Genomic DNA, 22,361 nt, shown 5'->3' with positions numbered 1-22,361 from the left:
AGCCCTAGGTCAGGGAGTACTGGTTTATCCAACGCTACATTGTGCAGTTATCTCCTAATATTCTGGAAAGCACCGAAATTCACCATGATGCTTTGAAGCATTTGTCTGAATGTGAGCGCCACACTTCTTTGTTTACATATGCAAAGAGACCCGAGCAGAAGGTCAGGCTGGAGTTTTTCCTCACCTTCTCGGCGCCAGTGAGTCTGAGTATCAGTTGGCTGGTATCTCAGACTGAATACTGTCTGCATAAATGGATTGAAAGCTACGTGTCGGTCAGTTAGTTTTTAAATCCTAAAATTACGTAAGAAACCCTGTTTTTTTTCTCTCCCGCAAACTGGCTTTTGTGTTATTGCCCGGTTGGACGGAGCTGCTTATTTATTAGAAAATGTTCTCCACAATTAGAGACTTCCATGCTGTCACAGATGAAAGCGCCCAGCTGTGAGCCCATCAGCCAACCTGGAGGTGAAACCTTTGTTATGTTGGGATGAGGAGGGTCAGAAAACAATGATGGAAAGTGAGAATGTTCCTTTTGATCTTTGTTTACCTTTAAGAACAAGACGTTTGCCTCAGGGGAGCTAATCCCCATCACCCCCGCCCAGGTACACATGCCTTGCAAAAGTATACACACCCTTTGTACTTTTGCATGTTTTTGCCACTTTACAAACATACTGAGAAACAATTATTGTGGGGTTTTATGTAACAGACCAACACAACATAGTGCAAAAGCAGGAGGTGGAGGGAAAGGGAACTTTACAAATGTTCAGTTTATGATTTAAATTGGTTAAAATTCAAATTGGTCACAAAATCAATCAAGTTCAGCTGAGAGCTTATATGTGCACATACATTTTGAAGTCTTGCCCCTGATTTTCAATCGAATGTAAGTCTGTACTTTGACTGGACCATTGTAACACATGAATGTGTCTTGATCTAAGCCATAACTAAGTCCAGGTGAATTAGAAACGTGGGTCTTTTTCAGCACAGAGCAGTTTTTTTCTTCTGAGTTTTCCTGTCAGTTTCGGTGATTGGCAGTGTCTCGTTAAATCTGTTTTGTGTCATGTTCTTTTTGTTTTCAGCTGACGGATCAAACAGTGGCACCCGTGAGATTTTCAAAGCTTGAACCAAGCTTCAAGCTTTATCCCTGACCTCTTTTGTTTGCTCAGTAATGTTTTCTAATAAACCTCTGATGCCTTCAAAGAACATCCACTACTTTTTATTGGTCTTTTCAATAAAGTCCCCCTGAAAAAGTAATAAAGTTAGTGGCTGTAAGATGAAAAAACTGAAAACAGGAAGTAACTGTTTGGCACAGCCATGAAACTTATAATAAAACCTGTCACTTATTATCTAATCAGGTAAACTAAATATTTGACCCCATGAGTGATAATTTATTACTGTTTTGTGATGTCAAGTTTGTTGCAAATGCAGTTTTCTGTCTGAGAATCTCAGCAGCTAATCGACTGTTTTATTGGAGGTTTCAGACTTTGTATAGATCTCCTTAGGTCATATCCTCTGGTCAAACGAAATGCCAGACTCTCTGGCGCCAGGCCTGGGGTCTCCTGTGGTAAATGTAAACTCATCAATGAGTGGCTTAATTATGCCTAATTGTCAACCAAGATCTCCCAGTTATCTGCTCTTTGAAGTGCAGGAATGGGAACAAACAGGCCCTCTGAAAGCAGAAACAAAGGATTCTCACTTTTTACTGACACGTAATAAAACCTCATTGTAAGATTCATGTTTGATCCTATAAACATTGAATAATTCACTCTGGTTTCATTTATTGTTGACATTTTTGAACTGGGACTGAATCAAAAGATCCATACAGTGAGAACCTTTAGTCATCTTTATCAGTGGTTTCTTCACCTTCCCTTTAAGATGAAAGACAGGATGATCCATTCAAGTGAAGCTGATCCCGCAATAAAGATTATATCATCAACTTTATCTCAGATGAAGCTGCAGCGATAAAAAGCAAAAGAAAACACCACAATCATTGCTTCAATATAGATGAATAACTTTATTCAATTATCATAAATAGATATATTTGTAATTATACAAAATCTGTACAAAATCCTCACAAATCGGATAGCACGTTTTGGGATTATAAGTGTCTCTGTCGGAATGAAGAGTCTCTTGTGGGAGTTTGTTCAGTAGAAATGTGGATGCCGGATCATGAGCTGAGGCGCGGGGTGAGGAGTCAGCTGCTGCGCCAGGACCAGCTGCGAGACGGGCAGCGGGTAAAGGCCGCGGCCGGATGCACTGTAGTGGGCCTGGTGCGCGGCCATGGAGTGGTACTGAACCGGGTGCAGAGGCTGGAAGGACACCTGGGGAGCGAGGTAGTCCTGGACTTCCCGTTTCAGCTTCATCCGCCTGTTCTGGAACCAAGTCCTGACCTGCAGAAGAAGCAAAGGTTTGAATTGAACATCCAGGGCGCTTTACCGGGGAAACTAATCCACCTTCCTCATTAATTATCCCATTATACACGCTGTGTTTGCATTTTACCTGAGTTTCTGTGAGGTTCAGCTTCTGTGCCGTCTTCAACCTCTCCCCCGCGTCCAGGTATTTGTGTTTGCTGAAGATCTTTTCCAGCCTGCTGATCTGCTCCGGAGTGAACTTGGTGCGCACTCGGCGCTGCGGTGCGTCTTTCTCCGCATCATTCCCTCCATCCGCTGAGGGACACTCGGAGGAAGCCGCTTCGCTCTCGTACCCGGAGGAATACCCGCTCATTTCAAAAACTGAAGACAGAAAAAACGGTTACTAATCAGAAACTTTTACCAAAAACATTGAAAAAATATTAATTGATTCAGAAGATTACTTGGAGAGGAGCAGTCTGCTGGATGCAACGGTGAGCCGACGCCGGAGCTCTGCGGTTCTCTGACCTCATCTGACCCTCCCTGCTTAGCGGCCTTTGACGACTTGGGTTTCGGCTGCAGGTAACCTTTACCAAAAGCCGGTGCGCTCGGCTGCACCATGCAGAGAACATGAGGTCTGTGCGCACGGGAAGCTCTTTGCCCCTCCTTCGCTGCGCCGCTGTTGTGGCTCTGCGCCAACCAGTCCACCGAAAAGTATTTCACCATGTCCACGGTGCTGCTGCCCAGTGGCCTGTAAATCCACCAAATGTCACAGGAGAGCGTGCTGTGGCAGCTCCCCGGCCTGCAGCCAAGCTTTTATAGCTGCCCCGGACACTCGCCGCCATTTGCATATGTAGAGCCCCTTGTTAACGCCCGATCAATCCCGATGATTGGGGGATAATGGCTCGTTATTGAAGTCTTTCCATATCCTGTGAGCGTGTGAAGACCTGGCGCCACCGAGTCCGCGACGTCTGGAGAGTTCCAGAGGACAGGATTTAAAGACTCTGTCTCACTGAATCTAATTATCCTCTGACTGAGGCAGCTGTTCTTTAAAGGTTACAAATTTGGACGTTTACTTTCCACAAGCTCCCACTTTGATCAGGTATTTTACAATTTGTACACTAGAAAAGGCAATTAAGCACTCGGGATTAAAATGACTGAAACAGTTGTCACTTTAAAATTCAGATTGTAACACTCACTTCCCACAGGCTTCCACTTTAGCCTGCACTGTAAAACCAAACTGCTAGAATCTCAATCAGTGAAACTGTTTGAGTTTGGGCAGATTTTATTCAGAAATTTAACAGTTCAAAGACACTTAAAAACATTACATTTTCACTCATTTTCAAATTGTAATTACTTTTAAAAATCAATTAAATGACAAATAGGGTCATTCATTTAGTTGCTGGAGTGAATGATATCATAAACATTCAGTTTTATTTGTACTTATAGAGACACAAGACTTAATATTTTAAGTGTATTTGAAGCCCTGGTGCCAAATGCTGGTTCTTGGGTCGGACAGACAACTGGAAATAAATCAGCAACTAAAGAGTTGATTGCAATTTGACTGCGCAAATGTAACATTGATTGCATTTAAAAAAGGCATTGTCGTCATGAGAAATGGCTCAAACATTTTTGATGATTAACTTGACAAATTTTATTAATTTTGTATATGTTTTGGTTGAATCGGTTTCCTACATATTCTTCAGTCCACTAAATACATCTTCTATATTTTTATTTCTCATATGCAGCCCAATGTTAACACAGACTTTAAAGTCAAATCCTGTCATGATCTCTGGGACTTTGGTTTGGAGTTTTGCCATGGAGCGTTCGACTCTCTGCTTCCCCGTGTGTTTTGTCAGGCATTTCTCCCATCTCTGCAGTTTCCTCTCTGTACCAAAGTTTTTGAATTTCCTAAGGTAAAAGTTTTTCTTTTCAGCTGCCTGCCTCCTGCCTCCTCCCTGGTGCTCGTTAGGTTTGGTTCTCTTGTTGAGGAGGAACCAGCAGAGGCATTTGTTATTCCTCAGAGGATTCTCTGAATCATGATTGTGAACATAAATGACTGCATCCATGAAGTTTTTAATCTATCTGAGCATACAAAGGGAGGGATTCTAGACTGAGAAATACTGCTGCAAATATCTCGTTTCTCCATTTAATTAATAAAATATAAATTGTGATATGTTGTCTGTTGTTGTGTAAAGTTTAAAACATAAGATTAGAAGCTAGCTATTTTGAGAAACACTATATTTGAAATATTCCGAATTTATTTAAAAAAAAAAAAAAATTATATTTCAAAATGAGGGAAAAGCTGTTCTGATTACATCATATCCACTTAGAAACGTGATTGAAAATGATCAGAAACAGAATCATACAAGTTGCAGCAAACATTTTTTGTTTTGTCAGTGTATAATCAGTGTCTTCACTTCTTTTGACCATATTCAAGTAAAATTAGACACTTTTTTTAGTAAGAAATAGAAATAAGAAAAAAGTTTCGTCTTCTAAAATATACGCAAAAGAATCAAATTTGTCGAGTTACTTCATACTTGGCTTGTCTGGAAAATTCATCACAGTTTAATTTTAGCGCATTCCCGGTGAAGTTTGTGCAATCAAGTGGGAATCAACCCTCCAGTGGGTTTCTGCATCGACATGCTTCAATCCCCGTCGGTGTGTGTCAGCGCCAGCTACTCAACCACCAGCGTTTGGCACAGGCGCTCCAAACTTTAAAGAGATCAAAGGCATTACAGTAGCAACACAATTACGCTTGATTGTCGCTGCGTTCGTGTGTAAATACGATAAAACAAGCTTTTCAGAGCCCAGGCGGGGCAACAGAAAAAAAGCACTCAGAGCTTCACAAGCTTCAATGATTTAAACAAACTTTTTTCTCTCTGATTAATCTGTAAAGCAGACTGAAATCATGTTTTGGATGTGCTAAACAAATCCCAGGACAGTTTTCCATCTTTTCCCAGAGCCGTGAAGGATTCCCTGAGTGTCACTGAGCTCAACCTGTAGCTATGCTCCAGAGCAGATAAGAGGCCAGGTCTGGTTTTCTTTTATCGGCGATCTGCTGCCGTCTAGGGAGGAGCCCAGGACGGCCAAAAGGCCCATTCAGACTTTTGGCAAACTTTATCTGCCCCGCTTTGAAGGCGCGCTCTGATCCCGTTAGATAACAATAAGAAACCATCGGGACGCCACCTGCACACTGGGCCCATTTCCTCAGCTGTTCGGAGTGCAGAGGCTTCTCTCATTGTATTCTAATGTTTCCTAACGGTCTGGATCGGTCATGCAGCGGTTCTGTCCAGTGCACAAGTGGACCAAAGCGGAAGAAAATGGAAGTGTTTCACCCCCAACTCTGAACTCCATTAACGACTCTAAAGAAGACACAGGTTTCAATTTTGTTTCTTGAAGTTCATGAGACAGAAAACAAGTTATAATACCAAAGTTTATCTTATACTTAAACCCAAGCATAATGATCTAATACTTAAACTCAATGACTGTGTTAATTGAAGTTTAATGTTCTCAGACGTAGCAAAGACTTTTAATTATTTTTCCTATTTAATTATAACAAAAGTCTTACTACCTGCTTAATCATATTTCCAGAAATGTTCAGACTTTAATGCATTTTATGTGGGTAATTTAAACATGACAAAGTGATTAAGACGGCAGCACCTTGCAAAATGCGTCACACTTTCTGAACTTTTTCACATTTACTCACATCGCACATGTATTCAACATCCTGATTTGCAAATAGAGCCCAGCTGCGTGTAATTTAATCTCACCATAATCCAGAATATTAATAAAACAGCACCATAAAGACCAAGGAAGACAGCAGGGCGAAAGTCCATCACATGGTAACAAAGAGACACACACGCGTATAAAAGCACTCTCACTCCTGAGGGCAATTTAGAGGTGCTGATTAGCCTAACATGCATCTGTTTGTGAGGAAGCAGAATGACCTGCAAAGCATCCATAGTGCTAGCAGCTGCACCACCATGTAGCTTGGGAACTTTTTAAAGCTACATATGTTGCATTATTAGAAGGAAACAAACACATTAGAGGCCCCAACAGACTTGAGTCCGTGGCAGGAGTTCAGCTTCCATCAGAACAACACCACTAAATATACCTACCTGTATTTGAATCAACATTTTTTAAGAATAACTTGAAATAGACAGACGTGTTACAGATGTTGTCTATCCAGATTTCAGTCTCTAAATGTTAAAATCTGGTAGAGTCATACCCCCCTCCCCAAAACAAACCTGCAGCTGCACATTTCACAGATTTTTATTTGTAAAAAGGGTTTAAATTAATCACCGTTTTCTTCTACCTTACTGCACATTACTTTGCGTTGGTGTATCACAGAAAATCCCAATAAAATGCACTGAAGATTTTCATTATAATGTGACAAAATGTTTAAAGGTTCCATAGGTATAAAAATATTTTCAAGGCAAAGTAAATCCAATCTGAGAGAAATAGTGAAGCATTTGTTGTTACTTAAATATATTTCAACACTTTACCATAATTTTTATAAATTTTACTATTTATAGTCAGGCTAGATTAGTAAATGAACATATGACAAAACAATTAGCAGCACTTGCAGCCAGATTAAAATGAAAGTAAAAATTTATCATACCATAGTTATTATTGGAATAAAGTTTAGAAAGCTTAAAATCCAGCAGCATACATTTCAAACTGCAGGACAGAAGCTCAGACTTCCACCAGTGTTTCCAGTTTGACACGAGCAGACTAACTGGTCATGACAGTTATTGTCTGACAATAATACACCTTGGCAAGCAGGAGTCTATAAAATTGAGTTTATTTGTCTAATTTAAGCAAATCTTCATTGCACATCACATTCCATCTCCATGGTGAAGTTCACGGCAGAATAGGAGAGCTGCCAAGGAAAAAATGGGCTCTGGCTGAACATCAGTAATAATTTGCACATTGGTGTTTTATGTTTCATCATTTGCTCGGCACTGAGAATTTGTAATCACTGTAAACATGTTAGCCAGTTGCTGCAAATATGATCATCATTAAGTGTATTTTTCTACATTTAGATTTCTCATTGATTTGCAAATAGAAATGAATTACAGCATGTACTGTAGATAGTAAATTATATGGCCACTAAAAAAGTATTTTCTGCACAATGCCTTTTATTTCCTTCATTTGAAGTTAACGCTAGGTCCTATTTGTCTCACATATATCTAAGTTGGGGTCATAAATATGTAAGTAGGTTCTTGAAATCCTTCTAAGAATATAAACTAAATAAAAAAAACTGCAAGGAGAAAGCTTATGCAATTTGTAAACAGTGTAAAACAGTGGTCCCCAACCTTTTTATCACCGCGGACCGGTCAAGGCTTGGCAATTTTACTGCGGCCCGATAGGAGGGGTGGGAAGAGTCACATGCCAGACAGGCATGTGCCCGCTAAAGCCTAGTTCACATGGCATAATTTTACATTTTCTGCTCCGATTTTCCCCTTAGTTCCGAGTGCGGCTCGCCATAATCGTAACCGATCGTCCTGCAGTGTGGTGTAGAACATCGGGACCGCTTCGATCTAAAATCAGGCATTTTCAACATGTTGATTGTCTGGGCCCGACTTTCGCAGCGTGCGGGACTGAGATCGAGAATGCAACCTGTTGAATGTGACAGGTAGCCAATCAGAAAGTGCGGTGACGTAATCACGGAGGGAATCCCAAGGTCTCTATGTGGCGAAGCAGTTAGATGCTTCATTCCCTCATTAGCGAACCGGACATCGTATATCATGCAGAGCGGGCTTGGAATGTGGGAATCGCCTACGGGTCCGTGATTGTCCTGTCTCTTCTCTGGGCCTTTTCCCCTTCCCAAAGAATCCTTCTAAAGACATCTGATCAGTTTCTTACTCATTTTGCTGCTTGTGGGCTTAATGTTGGCACGCAAGACGTAACCGAGAGAATCCGGTTACAGGATTTTCAAAATAAAAAATCCTCCAGACTAAGATAATACATAAAACGGAAATATTTAATTATTTCTTGTGGCCCGGTACCAATTGGTCCAAGGACCGGTACTAGTCTGTGGCCGGGGATTGGGGACGACCAGTGTAAAAGACCAATTTTTTTTTTTTTTAATAAAGCAACATATTGGACAATATACTGATTGTTGATAGTGATTGTGTTGCGATTTTTAACTGACTTGGTAAAAATGTTTGAATGCTCAACAAAGAATCTGTTTCACCAGCTGGGGAAGTTTGTCAAAAATATTCAATCTTTGAATTCAGCTGGTCCAGTCACTCCAGTTGACACATCAACATAAAATCTAGGAACTAAACAGGCACAGTACATTTAGAAACATTTGTGAAACAAAATGTTTTCCTTAGAAATCTGAGGAATTCCAGTGTGATAACATGATTGGATGCCACCGATCATGAAATTTCCTCACTGCTAAATATTCCAGTCAACTGTCAGTGGTTTATAACAAAGCGGACGTTATTGGAAGAAATCCAGACAAAAATTCAACTCAACTGAAGTTGGGCCATCATCATTTTAAATCCTATGGATTCAGAATGGGATTTTGCTCAAATTCATGTCTGATGGCAGACAAATGAATACGTCTGACCATGTAGAGTTTGTTTTACACGTAACCAGATTCACTAAGACGTTATCAAAATGTAAACCTCAGGACCATGTGTGTTGCAAAGACCATATAAGGAGAAACAATGATAGAAAGTCCAATAACCTGACAATCACTGCACTGAGTGATTGACCTCGTCTGAAGATAGGATCTGATCTGTTTCTGTCAGTTTTTGTGTATACAGTAGAGAGCAAGAGAGTCGAAGCCACTCAGGAGAGGCTGATTACGTTTACTGTGTCACACTCCACTCAAAGCCCCTGATTCGAGAATCATTTGGCCTACATTTCAGAAAACAGACTCCAAACTACAGCCCAACCCAATGTAGCAAACATCTGGAGCAAAACATTCTGTGCTCCAGAATGTAACTTACTACTAAATCATGCTACCCTGTGCAATTTACCCAGAAATCAAATTATGTATGACACAAGTTTCCAGTTATTAGAAAACAATTAATGACATCTATACTTGCAGTTACTTGAAGCTAACCTCAATCACTAGAAACATCTAATCTTTATGCTAACAGATACCAGTATGCTAACATGACAACCCGAACTTGACATTTTACTAGAGTGATTTTCACTCCTCTTTAATTGAGCCAACACGAGTCTTTTATAAAATATAGTCAATAACATGCTGTGAAAGCTCTTATCAGGAAATGAGAAAAACTGTAAACTGAACAAAACTGTTTGAACATCAAATCTTATCAGGTCCTACATGTGACTTCCCAGTGTCAGATTCATGTCTAAAAAACATTTGACCACTGCTCTGACCAGAAGCACTTCTTATGTTAACAGTTAACTCAGATTATGACTATGTTTTCTGATAATGTCCATCAGAATTGTAACAATCTGGATTTCTGGGAACCTTTAGATGTCAACAGTCCATTTTAAAGTTTAAAAGGTCAGAACAGTAACTGTTTTATTTTATAACTTAAAACGTTTTTTACGTTAATGTTTTTTCACATTTTTAGATAGAGGTTAAAAAACAGCATCATCTGTTTTTAGCCCAGCAACTGTCAGTAGGGCTTTAAGAGCAAGTTAAGACATACACGAACAACAGCGCCCTCTGGAGTCACAATACACGGAACGTCCCACTCTTTGGTGTAACAACTGCATGACTTATAACATTCAAAAATACAATCGTTTTTGGTCCAGTCAAAGACTGCATCATAAGACGACATCAGGCTAACAGCAACACTCTTCAGTGTGGAGCTTGTGTGGAATATTCAGGGAATAAGGCTTAAAGTTATCTTTTTTCACAGAAGTTCTAGAAAGTTATTCAAATTGAAAGTTTTTTTTAATGAAAACATGTTGACTGTTGACCGCTTTTAGCTTTTAACCTCTGACCCTTTGGGAATGTATGTTATTTGGAAACAGTAGCATTCTTTTGGAAGTCTCACAATTAAGGCAATCGTCTTACTACACATAAACACTGCATTTTACAGTTAAGCATGCTGATATAGAATGCTGAAGACAACTTAAAATCTCAAAACCATGATATTCCTGTGTTTTATTTAAGTAATAGTACAACTCCTTAATGACTGCCCATGGCACAAAGGCAAGAAAAAATATTAGAATGATGTGAATTACAAATATTAAGAGAATATTTAATCAGCAAAAATCTGCACAAGCAAGTCAAACTTTCAAAACCAGAAGTTAGAAAATCTGCCACAAAACAGTTGGATGAGTTCAAGGAATTCATTAAACTGAAAATTAATGTATGATTGAAAACCTTGCAGCTTATCCAGTTCATTATATTAATGCATGCTGACTCACATGAAACAACAGAATGTGATTCATTTAAAACTTGCACTGGAATTTTAAAAAAAGCAAAAAGTCATGCATTACTAAACATATCGTTGCACAAAACAGTTTTAATGTTATGTGGCTCTACAGATAATTTACTGTGGAAAATGGTAAAGACTGCTGAAAAAAACTGACATTTTCATCTAAAGCTCATAAATGTATAACACAAAAACATAGCTGCTGAAATTGTGCTTTAGCTGAGTCAATCCCAAGCAAAGAATCACGCTATTATACTACTGCAGGTGTAAGTTGTGATTTTTAGGCACCTATGTCATTTCCATGGACATGCATTTCACATGTTCAGGCCACAAACAATAATAGATTAGAGAAAACATACCAAACAAATTAAATACACTATACAAAAAATATCCAAGTGTGCATCAGCTAAGAGAAAAAAATCAACACAAAAAAACATTGTTTAATTTTGTTGAAGGAACAAAATGCAAACAAAAAATATATCCATTCATCATCTAGCCTCACTTATCCTTGCAGGGTCAGAGGGTGGGTGGTAACTCTGATCATTTGGTTTAATCTGGACAAATCGCCAGTCCATCACAGGACACACACACAAACACACCCCTACACACACACACACACACACACACACACACACACACACACACACACACACACACACACACACACACACACACACACACACACACACACCTAAGATCAATTTAGAGAGACCAATAACCCTAATAATTATGTGTTTGGACTGTGGATGGAAGCAGGAGTACCTGGAGAGAACACAAGCCTGCACAGGAGAACATGCAAAAAGACGCCTGGCTGGGATCTGAATCCAGCAACAGTACAACCTGAAAACAAACAAAAACATAAATCAAAATGAATTTTAAAAATATGACCAGAGTGTGAGTTTTGATCTAAGTTTGCCTTGAACGTCATTTCCAAATTTCTTCTGTTTTTGCTTTTCCACCATAACTAAAAGTTTCAGAAAAGTAACAATATTAGACAAAGATGAGCAAAAATACTTTCAAAATGCATCTTTTTAAATGATTATTTAATTTATTAAGGACAAAAATCTATTCAAACTGAAATGTTAATGCCTCTAAACCCTATAACTTGTTGCAGCACCTTTGGCCACAACAACTTCCATTAAGGAATTTTGAAACATGAAAACTGCAGAGGAATTTTATTCAGCTCTTGCAAAATTGATATAATTTAGTTACACTGGAGCATTTTTGAGCAGAAACAGTCTGTTTACATTCCAACAGATTTAGATCTGGACTACTCCAAATTTCTTCATTATTCACTGTCACTGCAATTTATTAAAATTAATCTAATTTTTATCCACAAGCAATATTTAACGCAAACCGTTATACAATTGCAATAAATACTGTTAAGTAACTGAATCAATAGATATAAACAGCTTATATTATGACGTTGTACCGTCATCTAGTAGACACTAGATGAAGGTTTCACATTGTACATTATCCAAAATTATGCAACTATGTTTCTTTTTTTCTGTTAAGAAATGTTCAACCTCTCTCTGTGTCACTCTTTACAGTCACTGTATTTTAGTGGAAACATTTATTTTTAAAAGTCAAGCACTTTAAATGTTGTTCTCTGATAACTTTTGGATGAGTCGGTAATGAGCTCTTGTACATTTAGTAGATTGTTCACTCCTGAAAAGCTTCACCCTTCTTACTTGCTCTTCCATTAGTGAATAATTGGTTCTCAGTGTGATTAAGAAAAAGGCTTAGTAATACTTTCATTACTCTTGATTTCAGCAATTTTGCTTGTTATCTCAAATTTCTTTGGATCAGGGCATGCTGCATTGGTTTTAGAGATATTTCAGCCTACTTCATGCTGTTACACTGGTTCTATTTAAATAAAACATGGGACAATTAATTAGACAATTAGAAAGCAGTTTTTGGTATTTACTTCAGATAATTCTGTCTGACATTTGAATTTGTTTGATCGTTTGAAACATGTAACTGAGATAAGGAAGCAAAAGCAGAAGACGTCTGTAAGGGAGCAAATACTTTTCCACAGCACTGTAACGTAATAAGTCTGGACGCAGGGCAACGTCCTCAATTTGAAGTTCATCTCTAAAATGAGGCAAAGGAGGCTTCACTGGAAAGTAGCTTTCACCCTCCTCAGCGTGTCGTGGATCCTCCGTGTCTGACGCTCGCTGGACCGTTGAAAGTTGGCATCGCTGTCAGCGGCCAGCAGGTGGATGTCCGTCGTGGCGAATCGGGCGATCCGGCGGCGCAGGTAGGCCTGAAGGTCCTGGTCTGGGCTGTACGGGTACACAACCTCCTGGAAGGCATGGACCTGACTCACAACCTTTGCGATGTTCCTGAAACCAAAACAAGAATCAAAGAAAAGTTTAAAGAAACACAGAAAGCAAGAAAAAAAAAAAGAACGGAGGAGATACATTTTATATCTGCTTTTCTTCTTAATCTCATCAGATTTGACCTGATTTTTTTGGAGCGAGCTGGAAAAACCCAGAATCTATGGTAACCAGCTGGGTTTTTTTCTCCCGACCTCATCATCTGGCTACACACGGTCACCTCTCAGCATCTGGCCACAAACCTTTTTCCAATCAACCCCTCCTCCCACAGGCACCATCTGCAGCAACACTGGCACCCCAACAAACTACCCAGATTCAGCAGCTGTGCCGTCGCCATCCCAGCCCCACTTGTTCTGACCTCAGCATCTGGTCAGCCATATTGGAGTGGAGAAGAAGGACACAGGAAAATATGTCCTTTTTGTGAGTTGGCCGACTTTGTCATAAACTGATTTGCAGAAAGAGAGGGAGGGAAGGCCAATTCTCATATAATGATACTAACTGTTCACATTTCGTGCCACTGCAGTGATATATGAGAGGATTATTTTTATGACTGGATACGTTACATAGCAACCGGACACTTAGTTGTGCAAGTTTAAGCAGAAATCTCACAGCAGGTTGGATAATTTTCCCACTTTAGTGCCATCATCTACATTTAGTGTTTCTGAACAGAATCAGCTGCTAATGCAGAGCATGAACATAAAATTTGACCCTTATAGATTCCACATATGTAGCACAATTCACAGACAGGCGGCCAAATGAAATTTGTTTACTGTAGTCATATAATCATATGAAAGTACAGCTGCATCAACAGTTATGTCAGGAAATTTATTCCAAATGTTAAATTTGTACCAACAGACTGACACATGTTTTGGTATATTTTGAACATTTTGGTTTACAGCTAATGAAAACCCAAACTTTAGTTTCTCAAAACATTATAATATTGCATAAGATGAATAAAACTGGATTTTTAATACACAAATATCAGCCAGCACTATGGACAATATGTGCATCCAGTACTTGGTTTGTGTTCCTGTTGCATGAATTACTGCAGCACTGCAGCGCGGCATGGAGCTGTTCAGCCTGCGCCTCTGCTCAGGTTTTAAGGTATCCAAAACCAGCAGATGACCTGACTCCCCAAATCATCACTGAATGGAATATTTCTATACAGGACCTCGAGCAACTTGGATTTTATTTCTTCATTATGAGGCCTAAATGAAAATAATCAACTTTAATCTGATATACTATCTATTGCTTGTGAATAGATTGCCAAACTTTTTCCTTCCACTAAACCTTTCAATAATAGGGTTGAATACAGCACTCTCTGAACAGCATTGACCTTTTGTGACCTAGTCTTTTGAATTTTTAAATTAAAATTAAATAAACTTTTCACTGATTTCATTATCTAATCTAACTTACTGAGATATACTGTATATCTACGCATTTAATTTTATTCATAATAACAACAACTCTCCTAAACTTTGTAAGAAGTCTAATGCAATTTCAACATCTTGTTTAGAGATGTTTAGAGTTTAAAATTAGATTAGTTATGTTTGTTATTTGCTGCTGTGTTTGGATGTTTGTGTTTGCTGCTGAAGACCAAGTTTCTCATGTTTAACTCTATAATTCTTAGTACAAATGTTGCACTGAAATGCTGTTTAGTTTTTTTTACAAACATCCTGAAGGCCATAAATCTCTACATTGTTGCTCCTTGTTCAAAATTCTTGTATTTTATTCAGAAGCAATTTTGCAAACCTAAATCCTGATGCAACATTGTTCTTTAGAGACAAGAGACTTTTTTCCAAAGAAATTGTATTATTCTAGTATTTTCCTAATTGTTCTATAACGAACTTTAACATCCAACTGAGGCTTATTGAGTCTAAAATGAAGCTCTTGGGTTTTTGTGCAAATGTCCAATTCCTGTTTTTGACATTGAGTGACCTAATCACATGTTTTTCCCCGTTGTTTTCATTTTTTTTTATTGAACTACTAAACCAGTAACAGCCCCATCCTGCCTGAATAAAATTGAAAAACCTTTGAGTTTCTGTGTAAATGACATTTTTCTGCATACAAAGCTTGCCTGAGTTTGGTCCACTTATAAGCCCCAGTGGTTAGTGTGAATGCACCGATCTCCAGCTGCTGCACATGCATAGCCAGGATGTGAGCGGACGGCAGTGTGGGCCTCGTCCTCTTCTGCTCTGGTCCAATCAGACACAGGTCATCGCTCTTCAGAAACACCTGCAGTTTAACGTAGAAAAGAGCCAGGACTGACAAACAGGACAGTGTTGGATTTGTTAGAAATTGTTGTATTCTGCATGTGCTGTAAACTCTGAAACTCTCCTGCTCAAAGGTGTTTGTTCCTGTGTGTTTATTGCCTTGCAGCAACTCAGACCCTAAGCCTTCTCAGATTTGCACATTACCTGAACGGCTCGCAGCTCCTCCAGGATCTCATAGACTTTGGAAGCCAGGTGTTTCCACGCCTGCCGGCAAGAAGTGGATGTTACTCTTTAGAGCATCACTAATGTAAAAAGTTTATTATACCAAACACTTCACACAAGATATGTGCTGGTTTCTCTTATTAGGTATAATAACGTTTTAAAATGACATTGTAATGATTTAAAGTACTTTGAATGAAATGCTAGCGAAGGTCCAGGAGTTACTGAGAGTTTTTTGTACCTAAGGTGAGAGCAAAGTAACAACGTCCTCCATCTTTTGCAGCACACTTACTGTCAGCTAGTTGAAAAAAGTGACAGTACTTTTTCTTCACTTACAAGACAGACAAATTTGTCTATTCTGAAATAAAATATGGAAATGGAAAGAAAATGAGTGAAATTCAAGATTTGTGTTCAGGTATTGTTGTAGTAACAGGCTCATTTAGGTTTTATGCATATATATATACTGTATATAGATATATAGATAGATATATATATAGTGAAAATATTAGATTGTTTTAGCAGCAAAGGGAGTACGTAATTTTAATGTTTCTGTTTTAAGTAAGAGCATTTTGACCTGGTATAGATTTATTATAAATTGTAGAGTTAATGCTGTTATAATACCAGTTGTTGTCAGGGAACCTAATATCTTTTAGAAAAAAAATATGGAAATTTGGTTCATTATTTCAGCATTGCTGTGTTTTCATTGTGAGCATTTTTAATTACTTTTCATACCTACATTTCCCCTCACTGAGCTCACTCTGTCTACATCTTATTTGAATTCATTAATGCTAATTTCTCATTTGTGAAACTAATTAAATACCATCCAAGCTCAATCACAGCAGAAAAAAAAATGCTTAGCTCGAGGGCACCAGACTTATTAGACAAAGTTAGAAGTTTGTAATAGTGAAGCCTTACTGGTAATTGCCTGACAGTCATATTCTCCAGACCTCCAAGAACCTGCATGGCTGTGGCGAAGTTCCTCATTTCATAGCAATACTTTCCGATCCACAGATACCTCGTCAGCAAGGCAGCTCGGGTCTGGAAGACAGGAGAGTGAGGAGAGTGTGCAGTGAAGAAAAAAAAATTAAGTAAATAAGCAATTAGGAAAATAAATCCAAAACGTTAACATTTTGTCACATTCAAACTGTAAACACCAATGTAGTTTAGGAGGATTTCATGCCATGGAATGTGACACATAGTTTTTCAAAAATAACATATGAAAAATGTGGTGTACATTTATATTCACTGTAGCTACAGAAGCAAAACTCCAACTCTCAAATCCTCTCAGACACTCATGCATTATCTGGAGTTACTGCAGTCATTAACTTTATGCTCTCTCTGTATTTTTCTCTTCATGGTAGACACACTTGGCCCTGGATGTCTGAAGGGGGCCATCAGCTGAACTATTGCTGCCAATAATTTTCTTTTCTCTTCCTCACAGAGCCAGGTTTTGCTGAAGGTTTCTCATGCATGCTCCGAATGAAGAATTGCTGCAAGTCTGTGGCTTGATGCAATCGTCTGGGTTTCCTCAGACAGAAATCATCTGGAGTGACGGATTGATGCCTTGTTTTATAACTAGGATCAAATTGGAAATGACTTTACACAATTAGATTGAATTAACTACATATTTCTGTTTATTAATTGATGTGGGACAACATTTGTTATGAATCGACCCTTGAACATGAACACGTTTTGATTTAAACTTTTTCATTGTAGCTCTGACTGTAATGCTCAAGTATTGTTCTCTCTTCAAAGTTTTAGGTGGATAGCCATGTCTTTAAAGGTTTGCAAGCAGTTCTACACTCTTTCCAGTTTGGACAGTGGAAAGTGTTCAAAGGTTGGGATGTTGTTCTGCAGCCTAACTTTATCCTTGACCCATGCCTTGGTCCTCCACAGTTGATAGCACTGTTGCCATGCAGCAAGGAGGCCTTTCTGCATGGAGTTAGCATGTTCTCCATGAGCATGTGTGGGTTTCCTCCCACAGTCCAGAATCATAACTGTTAGATTATTTGGTCTCTCCATGTTTCCCTCAGGTGTCTGTTTGTCCTCTGCGTTTGTGTGTTGCCATGTAATGGTCTGGCAACCTGTCCAGGGTGTCGCTGCCTCAATGACTGCTGAAGGACAACTGGGAATGAAAGATGGATGAATTTATTTCCCTTCTACTTCATTTTTATACGCAACTTTGTGTTTGTCTGTTACATAAAATCTAAAAAAAAAAACAAGTTTTTGATGCTAGTGCATCAAATGTGGGAAAAGATCAAGAGGAACTCTTCTTTTTGTGAGTCACTATACAAGGAGAAATGCAAAAACAACATATGCTTCTATATGTTGAAATTGTGATGATTAAATCTCATCTTGAATAAGAGTTTCTGTCAAATCAAATAATTAATGGATATTAGCAGATATCCACCTTGCCACTCTTCAGACTAACACAGCTTCAGTGGAACTAGCTAAACTGTCGGGGTAATTTAGGAGGTTGTCAGAATGTAAAGTATATTTCTTGTCAGAAGATGTTGAACAGTATCAGTGACTTGTCAGAATGTGAAGTGATTTCCTTCAGAAATCTTCCAGGTTTGGGATTTCTTTCTTTGCTCCTGACACACTGAAACTACCACACACTTCTAACATACTTCCCTGTAACTTTCAGCGGTTACAGCTCCTCTCACCTTTGCAGAGTCACATATGACTATCTCTGCAGAGATCCAGTTAGTGACACTCTCAGCGTATGTGAGCAGCTGCTGGAGGAAGCTGTCTGACGGGCTCCCCTCCAGTACAAGCCCGCTGCTGCCCTCTGCTGGCGGAATAAGCTGTGATACATTCCTGGGTGGCAAAACAGATAAATGTATCAGAAACTACCTCTGACGCCAGAATCAAAAAAGTAGGATGGAGTATTAGGGCTATAGTAGACGGAAAAAAGGAAGTAAATTTCTGCCAAAAAACGGAAATTTTGAGATTAAAAGTTGGAAAGTTTTCATAAGTCTAAAATATTCAACTACTAAAACACAGAATATTTCCAAAAGTTGAAAATGTTCTTGTCTTTGGAAGCACAGAAATGTAAAAGTTTTTTCTAGAACATTTCTGAAATTTTTCTCACAAATGTTAAACTTTTGAGCTCAGAAACTTCTAATCTAATCTAATCTAACAATTTCATAGTTTTCTCTAGAATTGTTTAACTTTTGAAGCTCAGAAATTTTTTTTGTTTTTTCTAGACATTTTCTGAGATTAATCTCAACATTTCTGAGTTTTTTGGTGGAAATTTTGTCTGTTTTTCTGTCTACAGTGGCCAAAAGAAATGTCCAACCACCAAAGAGTTTGGCAGAGATAATCCTAAAGATAACTGTTGCTACTAAAGGCTCATGTGAAAAAAGGAAATAAAAGGATTATAAAATGCAGCCTTTTATTTTTCCCACTCACTTGTTTGGGCTGCAGAGTTTGTCTCTGACTCCTTGTGTTCTGGACTTCAGGAAATGAACTGGATGACATCCTTGGAAAACTTCCTGCAGTGGAAGAGAATTCCAACTCAAAGGTTAATCTGGTTGATACAAACCAGCACCTTTCAGTGTTGTTATAGAAATATCTCCCTCTAGCGGTTAAAATGGATAACAACAACGTCTTGTGTAGAACCTGTATGCAGGATGACCAAACCTGCTGCAGAAGCGTCAGCTGCTGGGCTATGTGCAGCGCGCTGAGCTCCTTTTCGCTGAACGGGAGTCGCTCCTCACTCTGCAGACACACGCTGGACAAATCGTGCATCAGGGAGTCGTAGCAAGGAGCAGGCAGGGCTGCAGCAATCGAGAAGGTCTTCTCTTTAGACATGGAAGCAGAGGGCTCCACAACTCGTGAGATCCTCCACTGAAACGTTCACAGTACACGTGTGTTACATAAACCCCTGATTCTATTAGATTACACTTTTAGCTATCATGAGCTAAAAGAAGAACCGTTGTTCCCAAAGCTGCAAAAATCTTCACTAAGCTTCTCCAGATAAGAGCATCACAGATTCTCTCTGCTTCAGATACGGACTGAAAAAGAAAAATCTACTGATTTTTGTGCTTAAAGAGATGGATCATAACAGAAATACAGCTGATTTCAGAAAGAATAGCATGCTGACAGATGTACTGTACATAGAGCTCCATCTTCTTACAATACTTTTTTCTCCCCACGTTTTATTCCACATAGCAAAACAATTATCAGATATTTTTCAACCTCTTGATAAAGCAACAGAAAAAAAATATTAGAGTATTCAAAAATGACACTTTTTCAGTAAAAACTGAAAAATGTTTAAACAGTTTAGCTTTCCTGTAAATCTGATTTAATACTTAGTTGTATCCTCACTGTTTATGAGAACTGCTTCTCATCTGTCTGGTGTCAGGTTTCTGACAGCAGATATTTTATTTACATAGTGCTTTAAGTACTTCACGATAAAATAAAACATAAATAAAATACATATGTTCACAAAATGACACTTAAAATGATCAAAACTAGTAAACCAAGCCTTAAAACCTTCAACACTAGATTAGCCTGAAAGTATTTTATTGGATTAAAATCCAAGGATTGTGCTGGACACTCCATAACATTTATCTTGGTGTGTTTCAAATACAATTTCTCTCCTGCTTACGCAATATGTACTCTTCAATTATTGTGTTAAAAGTGATAATCTCTCCATAGTATGAGCAAATGTCTGAGTCTTTACCACTTTGGCTAATCTTTTCAGTATCTTTTCACATTTTTACAGTCATCTGATGACTTCAGATGACTGTAAAACATGTAACCGCTTCTTTAGACTTCATAATATTTGTGCACTTCTTCATGTGTCTTAAATCAACTTTTTAATCAAATGTCAACCAATTCACGAGCCGATTCATTCAGACGTTTAGAGGGAAGTAAGCAGGGCTATATGTTTGACATATTTTTAAAGAATGGATGACTTCACTGATCAAACTTCAAATTGCTATTCTTTGAAGATGCCCCATTTTATTTCTCTTCATTTAATTCCACACAATCAACAGTAAGCATGTTCAGACAACTTAGTAACCTTGTTTTCTATGCATCCAGTGCAGATTATAGAAAACAATTTGCAGTTTAAAGTACGGTTCATCCAAGCCAGTGAAGGATCTGTGTTGTAATGCAAGCTAAAATCAAAATTCAGGAACAAATAAGCAAAAAGCCAAACTCAGACCTTCTTGCTAAGATCATCAGTAGATGAATGCAAACACACAGAGTCCTCTTCTTCATTCAGACTGATCAGACTTCCTGTCACCTGACCCAGTGTGCTGGAGTTTGGATGGCTGTAGAGGACGGCGAGAAGGACCTCACCTTGACTGTCAACTGGAATCACCTGTGGAAAGTTAAAATGCAAAAACTAAAGAACTTGAAAACTCTCAAAAGTTGGTGAGAACTCAGGTAACTGAACATCAACCAGGGGCCGTTCTTATATAAATCGCACTTTTTATGTTTGCCTATTTCAATAAAAGGTGTTCCTACTGGTAAAAAACCCACAATTTTTAAGCGTTCACAACTACAAACATGTTTCGTAATTCTAAAATAATCTCCAGGTCATGCCTCAGGCTTCTTGTCCTGAGTAAAAAGAAGTCATACTGAGAACAAAGGATATTTTTTCTCATATCAATATCCTTAGGTAAAAGGATATTTTACGTAATGGCCTTAAAAAATATCTACACTGACTTGTAATAATAGTTTCTATTTGTGTGTATTTTGCTGTATTTCAGCCATATTTCCTTCCAAACCTCAGACTGTGTCAACATGTGAGGCTTCCAGATCCCCTTTTAATGAATGTTCCAGAAAAACATGCAAAAAGTATATTTTCTTTACAGTTTCTATTATTTAGATTTAATTTAGATGAATATTCTTCAAGTAATACACATCTGGTTCACATTTTTTAAAAGACAATCAGTGTTGCATGTGTAATACATTAACTCTCAGGAAAAAGTAATTACTTTAGATTGCAGGGAAGTGTTAGTGGGTGTGTGTCTACCTCTGTATTTAGAAAGTTTTCTAAAGTCTCCACAAGACTTGATTTTGGCGTGAAGTCCACTGATTTGCAGTCTGTCACCCAGATCTGCAGAAGGTCCAGACTGCGATGGAAGATCCTTTCACTGTCCCCTGACATCTCTGGCCCCTCCCTGGTTAAAACAACATATCAAAACTGTTTAAAAAGCAGTTTTTTTCTCTTGACAACAGTTACTGGATGTTTGGTACCTTGAAGCGCTGATGAACTTATCCATGATGAACTGCAGTAGTTCTTCAGGAGTGCAAAAGAAACGATATGTGTACAGGAACTGTTGGATGTAGCCTTCTGCAGCAGCATTTCTGTAAAAAAAAAAAAAAAATCAGAAAGGAGAAGTTTGAATATTGGTGGAAAATGTGATTACTGTAAGTCATGTTGTTCTTAAAACTGGTGGAGAGAAATGTCGTTTCTCTCCATGTTTCTATCCTTGAGTTTCCACTTAGAGGCAAAGAGAGAGAGAAAAACTAATTTTCTGTGTTAGAGAATGCTTTTGTCTGTCTCAAAACTGTTAGAAAACATCTTGTTCCTTTCAGATTAACAGAAAGCTTTCATTTCACACCACCAGCTTTTCAGTCCTTATCTGTACACATAACTTAAAATCAGGCCTAATTCTCCTTGTGCAGCAGCCAAGTCAGAACCGCTCTGTCTTTTTTTTTTTTTCTTTTCGTTTTACATTAGAAGAAAACTCAAAGAAAAGAAACAGGGAGGACTACTCAAATAATACTCAATGTTTTATCTGGTCAAGTATGACACTATTCTGGATAATTGCTGAAAATGCATCAGGGAGTCCTTAAAACATCTCTCTGTCCCTCCCTTAATGTTTAAATAAAATGTAGACAGTC

The 22,361-nt window shown here is 38.4% G+C and overlaps 2 protein-coding genes across 2 annotated transcripts in view; both read right to left on the bottom strand.

Moving 5' to 3' along the window:
- Positions 1-1,988: 1,988 nt before the first annotated feature.
- LOC114137496 (homeobox protein vent1-like) lies at positions 1,989-8,248 on the bottom strand. The gene is given in 4 exon segments (XM_028006121.1): positions 1,989-2,384; positions 2,494-2,726; positions 2,807-3,140; positions 3,143-8,248. Coding segments are annotated over 4 exon segments (864 nt in total). The 5' UTR covers positions 3,194-8,248; the 3' UTR covers positions 1,989-2,138.
- A 2,169-nt stretch (positions 8,249-10,417) lies between these two features.
- Positions 10,418-22,361, bottom strand: part of kndc1 (kinase non-catalytic C-lobe domain containing 1) — a 39,874-nt gene continuing 27,930 nt past the window's right edge. The window contains exons 22-32 of the mRNA XM_028007331.1: positions 21,711-21,821; positions 21,487-21,634; positions 20,671-20,829; positions 19,140-19,346; positions 18,909-18,991; positions 18,161-18,314; positions 16,410-16,532; positions 15,480-15,539; positions 15,140-15,297; positions 12,861-13,068; positions 10,418-11,563 (exon numbers count right to left, since the gene is read on the bottom strand). Coding sequence (XP_027863132.1) covers positions 11,444-11,563; positions 12,861-13,068; positions 15,140-15,297; positions 15,480-15,539; positions 16,410-16,532; positions 18,161-18,314; positions 18,909-18,991; positions 19,140-19,346; positions 20,671-20,829; positions 21,487-21,634; positions 21,711-21,821 — 1,531 coding nt within the window. The 3' untranslated portion in view covers positions 10,418-11,443. The remainder of the gene's footprint in view (positions 11,564-12,860; positions 13,069-15,139; positions 15,298-15,479; positions 15,540-16,409; positions 16,533-18,160; positions 18,315-18,908; positions 18,992-19,139; positions 19,347-20,670; positions 20,830-21,486; positions 21,635-21,710; positions 21,822-22,361) is intronic.

Source organism: Xiphophorus couchianus, chromosome 22 (assembly GCF_001444195.1).
Source record: "Xiphophorus couchianus chromosome 22, X_couchianus-1.0, whole genome shotgun sequence".
Classification (NCBI taxonomy): domain Eukaryota; kingdom Metazoa; phylum Chordata; class Actinopteri; order Cyprinodontiformes; family Poeciliidae; genus Xiphophorus; species Xiphophorus couchianus.
This window is presented reverse-complemented; position numbering and strand designations above follow the sequence as displayed.